The sequence below is a fragment of the Ostrinia furnacalis genome, unplaced genomic scaffold (assembly GCF_004193835.3).
Source record: "Ostrinia furnacalis isolate ACB-3 unplaced genomic scaffold, ASM419383v2 OfSCF7592, whole genome shotgun sequence".
NCBI classification, from domain to species: Eukaryota; Metazoa; Arthropoda; class Insecta; order Lepidoptera; family Crambidae; genus Ostrinia; species Ostrinia furnacalis.
In genome coordinates this window covers 119520-132356 of record NW_021137831.1, presented here as the reverse complement: position 1 = coordinate 132356, position 12837 = coordinate 119520, and the positions used below count along the sequence as shown (strand labels likewise).

Below are 12837 nucleotides of genomic sequence, written 5' to 3'. Positions count from 1 at the left end.
AACAATTTTTGTTTACTATCGCAAAGGTGTTTTTCTGAGATTCTGGAACAACACGTTATTAGTTAGTGCCTATTAGTAATTTACCAAGGTTTCGAAAATACCCATAACAAGTGGAAAACAGTTCAAAACAATTCTAACGTCAATTAGGTAACCCATAATATTAAAATTAAAGTTCCTAGGTTGTCTGGAAAATATTATATCTTTATAGCGATGAGACCGCCTAAATTTTACTGTCTATTTTGTGCATTTCTTTGTTGTTTTGTACAACATGAAGTATTTTTATTATTGTTTAATTACATAGTACAAGCTTTGCTTAATTTAAGACTAGAGGCACAGTGTAAAATGTCCAAGGATATTTTAAAAAAATATTTAATTTTCAATTGGCACTTTATTTAACGGGTATATAAAATGATTGATTCGATAGAAAAAACATTTTAAAATGCATAAAAAGATCTTTTGATAAAATTTCAATCGGACCTGAATAAAAAGCGATTAGCTAACGGTGTGTTATACTTTCTATCATCTGTTAATTTTATGACCTTTCCTTATTTCCTTTAAATTTTCCTATGACACATTTTCCAAAGTCCAACGGAATAATTCAAATTGACAGACGGCTGGTAAACATAATACTTGAACTTGCGTATTANATCCGCTTTACGGTCCTTCTCCAGTTTATCAAATTTTGTCTTCATTTCCTCATATTGTTTCGAAATAAAGTCCACTGATTTGATTAGTTCACTGTTTTGTAACAGAATGTCGTTTACAGTACTCTGCATTTTGTCCTGCTGTTTTTTGAAGGATTCCAAACTCTGCTTGATTTCCGACATAAACACAGTCATCTCATCGCCGTGTTGGCGCTTGCGCACCCTGGGCCTATTGGTTATGTTGCTCGAACTCTCATTTTCAGTATCTGTCATAGGGGCGGAACTAGTTTTGGGGTCCGATTCAGCAATCTGTTGCGAAGCGGGGGGAGGTGTCCTTTTGAGAGGCATGTCTGTGATAATTTTGTACGCACGCAAATACAAAAGAAGATAATATCGCTGAGTCTCACCGTAGTCGGCACACTTATAAGCGTTTCGTAGCAGTCAAGTTATGTAGCTCCTTGGCAAGCCGTCGTAGTCAGTCGTAGCACATAAGCAAATTCGTAGCACTACGTCAGATTAGATCACTAATTTCACCGTGCGGAACTACTGTTTCGATAGCCGATTTGGGCCGAGACGTGATCCACTCACTCAGTGTCGCGGGTTCGAGTCCCACCGCGCACGACACTTTTTCGCGCACAAAATGTAATTTATTATTTAATTTGAAATATGTGGACCACACGAGCACACGTCCGCTCTCAATCACGTCCGCGGGGGAAGGGGAATTATTTTATGAATATTAACTTATGATTCCTTTGACAGGTAGTAAAGGACCATGTAATGTCTATTTAAAGAATTAAACAAGTATTTTTTACTGTCATTGGCTGTAAGTTTTCCTAAGAATTCGAATAAAATCCAGTATATTCGCCATTAAGTCTGAACCACACATTTGGAGGCCACCCCAAAATGCCATTTACATCTAAAAGTCAACTGCGAGCCTTAAAGGCCTACCGAGGCCTATTCCCAGAAAGGCCTAATACACTTAATAGAATGGCCCTACAGCCAGAATAAACAGGCAGTTATACACTGTGATGCAGTGAGGGACATAAAAAGTGCACACAAAAGTATGTACAGTGTGGTTTGATGCTTCAGTGGCGATGAGTTAGAAGATCATTAACCCGGCGTCAATGACGCTGGGTCATATTGACCCGAGGCATTTTCAAACGTTCATAATTTTTTTTTGCGTCCATTTTGTGGTTCGAGCGTTCGTATAGCTGGAGATAAAACCTCCCTAAATCCATTCCGTTAGTTAACGTATTGTGACTCCGCTTGCGTAGCGAGATACACAGGCTTCAAATTAAAACGGGTCATTATGACCCGGCGTCATCGGCGGCGCGGTGATTTTGTGACTTACTTTTATTCGCTTATTTTGTGTTTAGTGCTAGCTTATGTTGTTCTTTTTTAAGTTTTAGCCAAAATGTCTTTGTTAAATGACCCAGCAAGAATGTAGTGTTGCTAGAAGAGTCGGATTCCGAGATTGAAGAATTTCAGGCTGTAATAGCCAGAACTTAAAAATGGCAACGAATGTGAAAAAAACACAAGTAATGGGGACTCAGTCTTTGGATAATCTCGAACTTGCATTAGTACGACGCCGGCAAGTGCGTCATGCCACATTTACATGCCCAGACCATTTGATTACATACTGCACCAGTTGCAGCAGTTCCATGGCTCTGAATGATGAAGTAGAAAACTGATCTCATTGTATCTGCATATAAAAAGTTGATTTTATCTCTTTTTCACTATATAACATTGTTGATTCCCATTTATACTAAAAATATTTACCAAAAACAAAAAATATAGACTCAAATGTATTTCTATACGTGTTTTTTTCATGTTTTGTTTAAAAATTCATAAAAAAATATTTATTTCATGTATTCGTTTTATTTTTGTTTTATTAGCTCAGTAAAGAACCCTATATACATAGACAGTAATTAAAATTAAGATTACTTTTACAATTTCCTGAAAAATGATCGATGAAATGTGGGTCAATATGACCCGGGGTCATCGTCTTTGCAATTATTTTCACGTCATTGGCGCCGGGTTAATTAAAAAAGACATCATTTGGTGGTGCGTCAGTCTCGATTTTATTGTAACTTGACTTACTTGACTTAAGGTACTATGTCCCTTAGATGGAGCCGAGGGCGTCCACAACAGTCCTTCATCGCGTTCGGTCTTGAGCTTCGCGTTTGATCTCGCTCCAGGTCTTGCCGATCGGTTTATTGTAATGATACTTTAATTCAAGAGTTACTAAGGCAGAGTTACTTCTGCTCATCGAATTAATCTTTACCATGTTAATAATGGTGTAGTGCCCACACCAGTATGTTGGCTACCGATTCTAAGATGATAGTTATTCACTCATGAACTGTGAATTATGATCGATGCTTACTAATCGCACCTTAAATAACCCTAACCTAAATACACCAATGCTTTACTTCCTAGATTAGGCCTCCACTGTCGATAAGTTTCTGGGTTGCTCATCCACATTTTAAACATTGTTACTTCATAATATTCCGTGAAAAACAAAACCAATGTCACAACTCCACCATTTTGGGAAAATGGGGAGCTTTTTCCGTGCAAGCAAGTGTAATACACCGTTATAGTTATTCTCAAAGCGACATAAAACCGTACAGCACCCAGCTCCACGATATTGTCTTTGTAAGCTCTGACACATACGGTCAGACTTAAAACGTACGGTGTGACGTCATAAAGTTCGTACAGTCATACTTATTATAAAGAGGGATTAAGATACATATGAAAGGGATTCCATTTAATAAACAGACAATTACTTATATTTATACATAGAAACAAAAAATAAAAATGGATTTAGAAAACCTCATCATTTTTTTTGTAATCTATATAAATAAAAATGAATTGCTGTTCGTTAGTCTGATTAAAACTCGAGAACGGCTGGGCCGTTTAAGCTGATTTTGTTTTTAAAATGTTTGTCGTAGTCCAGGGTAGGTCTTAACGGTGAGCAAATAAGGAAAAATTGCGATGGCTTATTATTGCCTTTAAGGCGGAACAGAGTTCGCCGGGTCAGCTAGTTTTAAATATAAGTTCCATAACTTTTTCTAATGTTGGTAGCCTGGATATAGATAGGCCTGTCCATTATGGAAATCATTGGGGTTGGCCTATGTTTAGCAGTGGACGTCATTTATGGCTGACATGATGATGATGATGATGAAAATAAAAGTTGCCTTACCTCATAACACATCAGCTCCCATCAATATTTTTTTTACTTTGTAATGTTCTGTAGTAGGTAGGTAGTTAGGTACAGTAATAATTATAACTGTGGAATTTTTATTCCAGCCTGCTTTTTCCGAGTCTGACTGTACCCAACTCCAGGGCACCTCAGGGTAGATATTTGCGTAGAAATACTAGTATGGTAGCGGTAAAGGGCCCTGAATCATTGTAAAGATCGGTCGGGTTATTGTTTGGGTTGAAGTGGGTTCGAAATTTAAGTAAATTTTAATTTAAATAAATAATTAATTAAAATGCGTGTGATAATAAGTATAGTCGCGGTGGCGCTGTGCGTGGCTGGCACGAATTCGGGGACTTTGCGTAAGTTTTCACTTAGTTTTCTTAATTTCCAAAAAGAATAGAAAATATCACATGATGATTGGTAATCGGATTATTTTAAATAAATTACTTATCATAAATATTTGAATTTGTTAAACTGTATTCTGGAAAATATAACCGTAGTTAACATAATTAGTTAATATTGATTTCATAACGAAAAATGCTTAATACTAAAAATAAATAACCAACAATAATTGACAGACATTGGCGATTTCCTTATTTCACTATTTTAAAAACATAATTTTGATGAGAAACTTTAAACTAATAAGTATTGATTTTGACCCACTTTTTAAGGCGCTACATGTTCGGATGTTAGGTAATTGATTCTAATCAAAAGTATAAATAATACATATCTCTGTCTGCGGTTCCTTTCATTTCAGTTCATAACCGAAATAGCATCCTTTGCGATCTCCTCTACCTATAATACGATTCCCAATGAATTCAAGAGTCTTATAATAGCTTTCTGTCAATAAAAATAATGCTTCCTAAGTAGTTTCTGTATTGTTGCTGCGTGAATTTCGTTTCGCTACAAACAGGGTAAAGAAGACGCACCAGTGCATCGTCTCATAAGTACATAATACACATAAATTCATATAATATATTCATAGTAGGTAGTAGATGCGGTTTCGAAACAACAAATATTACAGTCCCCTGTGGTGTCCTCTGTACATCACGTATCATAATCTCATCTACCTCTGCAATGAACACTATTTTTCACTAAGGACCATTTTTTTTTCATACACTATTTCACTCTTCATGGTTTTCGACACAAAAATGTAGCCTGCATCCGCCTTTCATGTCCAATCTCAGTTTCATAATTTAAAAAAAAAATAATGTTTTAAAAACTAATGAAAACGAAATCCCCTAAGTAGGTATCTATTCATCCTCTTTTGGATAACCTTTGATTGAGCCGATTAAATAATATACCAAAGGATAAGATGTTCAATCACATGTTTGGAATTTGTATTGGCTGATTAAAGTCATAGCTGACTTGTATTTATAATGCTCCATGTAGGTATGTACACCTCATTCAAAGTCATTCTCGATCAAAATCATTATCCAACTTTTATTGCTAGAGATAGATTCAAATTAGATCGTTGAACTAATATTATAGGTAACTTTCTTACATAAAACGTTCCTTACTCATCTTGAAATTGTATACCTACTTTTATTTTTACATTTATTAAAGTAATTTAGGTATGTTCAAATGAAAAATTAGTAACTGCATTAATGAACTATTGACATTTGAAATGTTTTGACAAACAAGTGTGAGTCACTTACTGCATCTTATAATGTATACCTATGTCAAACTGTCTCTATTTCCAGAAGAAAGCAAAAGTCTAAAGACTAGCTAATAACAGTACTAAAACAGTTCAGTAAAATAGACATCAAGTCAATCTCTAAATTAAACCCTTGAAGATTTGCCTTAACCTTAATTAGTCATTTTTAGTCGCAAAGAATTTTACCTTATTACTAAGATGGCAAATTGTGGCCACAACAAAGCCTTGTCAAATAATTTTATAAGCAGTTAGTAATTTTCCGAGATGACGTAAATATTATCCTTTAAGTGTTCATAAAACTCCTACCTATAAACCTATAAAATATAAATAATATACCTACAAAACTAACGATAATGCTACTTAAACCGCTCGTTAATTCAATTGAAATTCTTATAATCCGCCGTCATATTACTTACCTATATTATAGTAATTGGGTAGTTGTCCAAAGCGCTACGTTATTAAGTACTTAGAATCATTCAAGAAAAGTACTAGCTCAAGTAAACAGATATAATATTCTGCTTTCGGTCATGGTCGCGATCACTAAACTACACTACGGTACATCTTAACGTTATAACTTAACTAACACTATACATAGGCGTAAGGGGCTGCCAGATTGCACTAGTGCCCACCCCAAAAATCTTAGAAATAGAAAATCTACATAGATGTTATCTTTGCAACAAAAATGTTGGTATGATTGTAGAGTTTGAAATGCAGTCACTTTGCATAATTTTCAAAAGTTATCAAACCCTTTGAGATGGTATTCTATTAAATAGAGAGTGAAACAAATACAGATACCTACCATAATATGTAACGAAATGGGTACAAAACATTCGCAGAATCAGTTGTATGGTGGGCTTAAGTAACATTGAAAAGCGTGAACTGTGAAGCCGGCCGGCGTTGCCCGGTGATAACAATGACAACAATAATGTCGAGAAAATTATAAGTTCAAAGTTACCTCTATAAAAGATTTTAAAAACCATGAATATTAAAATTGATCTTTATGTTATACACATGCACGATGTTAGTTCGGTCGTTGAGGGCTGAAGAAACCCTTGGGCGGGCTGAGATGAAAGGGTTCAGTACGTGCATTAATAAACTGTGTGTGTAGGCTTATGAACTGAGGTAGTGAAATGTGAATAGGCACTCGGCGCTTTAAACTAATCTTATCATCTCCAACGCGACAGTTCCAAACCGGTCTCTATGGTCGGCCCTGGCTAAGGGCTGACATTGGCACCCTATTACTACACTGGCCTCACACTTGTATTTATACACCAAATTCTAATTGCACAACCGCGACCGCTTCCACGCCATTCATAAAATGTCTCCGTGACGCAAGACCCGGCGGCATTGACTTTGTAAACATTTTTGTTGATTAACAAACAAGCTAAAGTATTCGAGATTAACGTGTTTTTAAGAATTTTAAAAAGGTTGTCTCTAACTGCCTCTGAGTTTCAACTTTCAGATTTTCAATCAACGGATGTGTATTTTAAATTCCGGCAAGACCGACTTCGAAGGTCTTTCGCTAATGTTATATTCGAGTAGTAAATTAAATAACTTTTATTAATTACAAAAATAGGTTCCTCTCAAACTAAAAGCTCATGAAAACATACAAAGAAATTCCGTGCCAGACCAACACCTTCAATCGAAGCCATTAATAGCATAATAAAATTCACTTAAAGGAAATTGCGATCACACAGCACTTCTACAATTCAATTAGGTATAATTCCGAAGGATACTTGGCCAATATCGATTTCAGAGGGATGTGCCGATATTACGTTTCGAAATNGACACCCCTATTCGAAATATTTAATTAAATCCGTTTTTTACTACTAGCCTAGATTCTCAATCTCCGCGTAGCAACACGAATCAATTCGTTAAACCACGTGTGCGCAAACAATTGGTTAATTAATAATTACAAAGTAATGACAGTGGGAACCGACGCCATTGTAATCATGGTGACAATAAAGGTTCTATAGCTGACAATTTTCAAGACCTACCCATTGTGCATTGTATTCAAAACTTTGACCAAAAAAGAGACCATGTTTACATGTTGCAACTCAATGAAATGCAGTCAAAACTACTTTTAGTTTTATGGAACATTTTAATAAGTGTGTTTGGCCATGAAATTGTTGCAGCAACACAAGCCTTATGATCTCAAGTAAAAGTACCTAACGGGTCGGCTTCTCAATTTCTTATGAAAGGGGCAATCTCTGATTTTTCCTTTCTTTTACCATTTTGTGCTTTGTGATAACTAGGATCACAAACGGTGTCAAACCTTACAATCACATAAAATTATTTTACACGTGCGTCTTGCCTGGAAATCGACCCCTGTACCTCTGCGTTGAGAAAGTCCTACTCCTAAACTAGTGGACTTCGAAAGCCAAGTTTTTGTTATTAACTTTTATCACTATTTAGGTAGGTCCTTAGAGTTTTAGTTGGTAGTCAATATTGATGATTACCTACCTCAACGTCTACCTATTGTTGCTTTTCGCTAAATGATAGAGCATACAGATCATCATGAGAATGATGTAACCCATTGGCCTTGACATGACAACGGGTTTTTGAGTTCAATATGGCACTCATTAATTAAAAAACCAGATTCGGGTCCTAACATGTAATTTGTTAAAACCGGTATAAAACCACGTGGGCCCTTTACGAAACGTGATACAGTAGGTATAAAACACTTGCTTGACTCATGAAATTTACTTAACGCTAAGTTCTTTTTAAATATTTTTTAGGACTGAAGGTTTGTTACCTTGTCATGGAATCTGTCTAACTTAAGTTCTCCCAATTTGGTGGGTGCATGGAAGGGCAAGCTATATTTTAGACTTGTAAGTAACATAAGTGCCCTCATAATCTTTTCTTAAAGGTTTTAAACCTTTGTTTGTCACCTGTCATCCGCTTTGCAATGGAGGGAAGTCGAACCTTAATTTCGAACTCCTCCTATGTTCTTCTGATTAATTTCGTTGCGGGTCCAATGACAGTTCAACTTTCCCCCGGGACAAACTTGACCTTCATTGGTTGGGTTTTTGTGGCGGTCAAGCTGTAGATCCTGGCTACACAGGAGTTGCAGTGGTGGGAACGAGAGGTGGGGATGGGAGGTCCCGTATAACATAAGTGCCCTGAAAAGGGCCTAGGCTTATACTCGTGTTGGTGTTAGTACCTATTTAGTCTGTTATCTTAGTAGCAATTTTTCGTTCACGTTAGTCTGCAAGAACTCTTCCGTGGGTATAAAGATCTCCTCCAAACTATGTACGGTCTGGATGTTGCTGTTTACATTTGGACTAGTACTCTTGTTCCAAACTCGTGACCGCCCGCGGCGCTCACGTGTCGGCGCCGGCCGACATTGACCTGCTCCACCAGTGTCACGACGGACGTGTCACAACGTTAAGCCGCCTCTACTCGTACATCGCGTCGTGAAAGATGCGAGACGAACATGAACGCGGACAAAAGATAGCCAATTGTTTACGGTCATTCGATTCTTCGCAGAAAATGGTTAGAGGACATACGAAGACGGCAAGAACTAATGGGGTAGGTTATGTAGTTGTTTATACTATAGTCTAGATTGCTAGCTAACAAAGTTTATTATGTTTTTCCGCTATTTCGATTCAGCACCAGCCTAATATTGTCCCCTGAAGTGGCCTGAAAATGGTCGTTTTTGGGACGTGCCCTGAAAAGACCCAAAAATAGGTACTCATCACATTATAAACTGAATAAATTATCCATTTTAATGTCTATCCAAGTAAAATTCAAACTTATGTGAAGATTATTGTGAAACAGCTAACCCTCACCTAATGTTTTAATTAGTGTTAATAATTTTGAAGTTTTCTTTGCTACAATATCTTTATTGTGCTAGCAAGTAGCCAATCGAATCAGCCACTCCAGGCAAGACTCTGGTCCAGTGTCAGTATTGCTATTGTCTATAGCTTAAGAAGCAATGGTAGAGACGGCTATATTTCAAACTAGTATAAGTGTCTTGAAGTGACCTAAATTTTAAAGAATTTGAATTTGGATGCGGACAAGTTTTATCCAACCTTAACATCTATCGGCGGCAATACCGACGGCCGATGTTACGCAACACGCGTGCAGCCAGTGGGGCAATGCACTTCGACTTGGCCTTCGTGGCTGCAGCGTTGTGCAACCAGCTCTAGGATGGGTGACCGGCTGTAGCTGTCTTCAAATGTTATTATGCTATTTTTATAACCGTGATGCAATGAAAGATTATGGGTTTATAGCGAGCTAAAAGGCTCATGAAAACGGACTATGATCATGTGCTATAAAGTGACTTCATAAAACTGCGAAATTAATATTAATTACACTAGATACGTCGATTGTCCCTCACTTTTGAGCTCAATTAATTTTAACGTACCGCTTAAGCTCCCACGTTCCTGCAAGTATGTCCCCTTCGCAACAAAATTTAGTAAAACCAATCTGGGTTACCACGCCACCATGAGCAGACTGCAAAGGGAGTACAACAGACTGTGCAAAGCATGTGACGTCGACATCTTTCACCATAAAATTCAGCCTTTGAAATTCAGGCGCTCTGTGCTGAGGTCCCTTACAGCCACAGCAAATAATGTAAAAGAAATTTATTCATAATGTTCATTACATTTCAATTTTTCACTGTGTTACCTACTATCTCTTAGTTCTTATATTTGCAACTGTCCACATTGCATGCCGTGGCAGCCTTTAATTAAGACAGCACTTAGTTTTAAGCACTTTTAGTTATAGTAATTTCATGTATGCGTGTTTGTCTTGTTGGTTGTCCTAATAAATAAAATAAAATAAATAAAATAACTACAACTAATTATAATAAAATACAATTGTAATAACAAATTGGATGACTTAAGCGTATTTTCCGATTGTAAATAAGTATTCAAAACCTGACACATACTTAAATACTGAAACAATGCTTACTGGCATTTACAACTGCAGAATATCGTAACAGCTAGGAAGGAACTACTGCAGATTACTCAGTCCCATTTAAATTAAATGTGTGTACTTACAAGCGGACACAAAATTGAAAAACATTGACTTTTAAACAGTTTTCAAATCACGTTCAGTACGAGTACTTAAGTAGAACAAGTATGACCAACCGCAGAGGGAAGGAAAATATCTGTTCACTTTAAGTATTTTTCCACCCAATTACACTGAACACTGTTCAGCGAGGTTAGATGACAGATCCTCAATACGAATAAGTTGGGCACTTCTGATAGACCAAATTACTTTTCCTTTTCCTTCCAAATTGCATAACTAATCAAACACCGAAGAGTATAGTTTTTTTATGGATAACAAGGCAGCTATTTTACCGCATTAATTCCAGCACCAAATGCTAACGCGCCTTTTTTTCTTTCCAGCCGCCTTCCTAAAGGCCTGCTCCGCATCAGACAGCAAGCTCGACCAGTGCATAGAGAAGGTCATCGAGGTCGGCGGGCCCAAGTTCACGGATGGCATCCCAGCGCTGGGCATCGCGCCCCTGGACCCCCTCAAACTGGGGACGGTGGTCGTCAACAACCCTGCGCTGAAGCTGACCTTCCAAGATACGGTGGTGACCGGACTCAAAGGATTTAGGGTTAATTCTTACAAGTAAGTTCAAAAAATTCCTTTTACAATGGGTAAGTCCATGATGTGCCTGTTTTTGTTAGTTTTATTTTCGTTTTTGTTAGCATATTATTAGACAGACTTACCAAATTTTTAGACAAACACAGCACGTGTTTACATACATGCATTTGCATAACCGATAACTCTAAAAGGTAAGTAAGCAAATAATACACAGAATTGACATGACATTAAAATTGACATGCTACTGCGTTTGCCAATGCCAATACCATATTAAACCGATAGGTATCCAAAATGCTGTAGCTAAGTACCTACTACAAACGACCCTAACTAAAGCTACTAGACTTTCGTTTTAGGTTACCAGACGTAACTAAAAAGTAATTCAGCGGGATCGTAACTGAAAACTAATTTCCAGGATGAACAGCGCCAAGAACAAGGCGACGTTTGACTTCACGGCCAACGTGACGCTGAAGGCGCACTACGAAATCGACGGCCAGGTTATCATCCTGCCCATCAGGGGAAACGGCCCTGCCAAGATCAAGATCAGTAAGTCACAGACTACCTTTTAAAATAATTATTAATCTCCAGTTGCAAATTAATCCATAAGCAAATAAAGTTTAGAGCATAACGTCTTGGGCGGCACCTAAACGTAACTGTAATGATAACCGGTGCTTTTTGTATGGAGTTTGACAGACTTTTGACGTTTGTTAAATTTAAAGTAAGATGGTGCAATTCAACTTGAGTATTCAAAGTCTGAAAAAAGATAGAGAAGATATCTACTTAGAATCCTGCATAACAAAAATATCCTGGCTATACTTAGTGGCTATGTTTGCGAAGACACTAATCTAGACAAGACTAAGTACAGTGACTACAGACAGCCTTCCATACTTAAAGGATCTAAACCCAATAATGTAAAGAAACCAAAAGTTCACAATGATCTCCTTGCAGCGAACCTGAACATCGTGATCAAGTACGACTTCGACACTCGCGACGGGCACTGGGTGGTCACCAGCTACAAGGACAGCTACAAGATGGACCGCGCGCAGTTCAAATTCAGCAACCTCTTCGGAGGCAACAAGGAACTTGGTATGTACCATGGTGTCTATTGCCCACAGAACGTAGAACTAGAGGTATTGCCCATTATAGGAAGCTTGAGCCTTCATAAGGAGCAATATGCATTTGAGGTCTATTATTATTATGGCACAAGCCTTTTGTAGTTATAAGTAGGTAGGTAATGTAGGTATCTACATAAATAATATAAATAAATACAACCACATGGAAACTTCAGCAATACACGATGATACGATTGTTTTGCTAGAGTTGATGATCCTGTCAAACAATGTCTTCATGCATGAAACACGTATGCAGAACACTTTCAAAAATATATCAGATGATAAATGACCTACATACTTATCGGGTAGAGCCAGAAGAGTACCCTCCACAAATGCTTCAACAACATGAAAACTTCTTACATTACCTTTACAAAAACTTTATGAACTCAGCACACAACTCTAACCAAACCGTCCATTCCAGCGGAGACCACCCACAGGTTCACCAACGAGAACTGGGAGATCATAATGCAGGAGATCGCGCCTCCCGCCATCGAGGGCATCATCAAGAGCTGTGTGGCCGTCGTCAACTCCTTCTTCGGCGCTGTACCAGCTGCCGACCTGCTGCTGCCTTGAATGGTTGGAACTTGAAAGTCTTGAAACCGATACCTTGGTGTTTGGAGCTCGAAAACATGCTTACCCCACCCTACCATTTTTTTTCGACTGGAA

General features: G+C 37.6%; 1 protein-coding gene across 1 annotated transcript; it reads left to right on the top strand.

Moving 5' to 3' along the window:
• Positions 1 to 4050: 4050 nt before the first annotated feature.
• On the top strand, positions 4051 to 12772 carry LOC114365493 (circadian clock-controlled protein-like). The gene is made up of 5 exons (XM_028322079.1): positions 4051 to 4202; positions 10858 to 11086; positions 11475 to 11605; positions 12008 to 12145; positions 12593 to 12772. Exons 1-5 carry the CDS (start codon positions 4136 to 4138, stop codon positions 12742 to 12744), a joined length of 717 nt encoding a protein of 238 aa, XP_028177880.1. The 5' UTR covers positions 4051 to 4135; the 3' UTR covers positions 12745 to 12772.
• Positions 12773 to 12837: the final 65 nt, after the last annotated feature.

What these genes read in the sequence shown, in the direction of transcription:
- LOC114365493 (XM_028322079.1), top strand. Translation starts at nt 4,136, where the DNA reads ATGCGTGTGATAATAAGTATAGTCGCGGTGGCGCTGTGCGTGGCTGGC. An exon ending in CACGAATTCGGGGACTTTGC is followed by an intron (nt 4,203 to 10,857) that starts GTAAGTTTTCAC and finishes TTTTCTTTCCAG; the next exon opens with CCGCCTTCCTAAAGGCCTGC. An exon ending in CCCTGCCAAGATCAAGATCA is followed by an intron (nt 11,606 to 12,007) that starts GTAAGTCACAGA and finishes ATCTCCTTGCAG; the next exon opens with CGAACCTGAACATCGTGATC.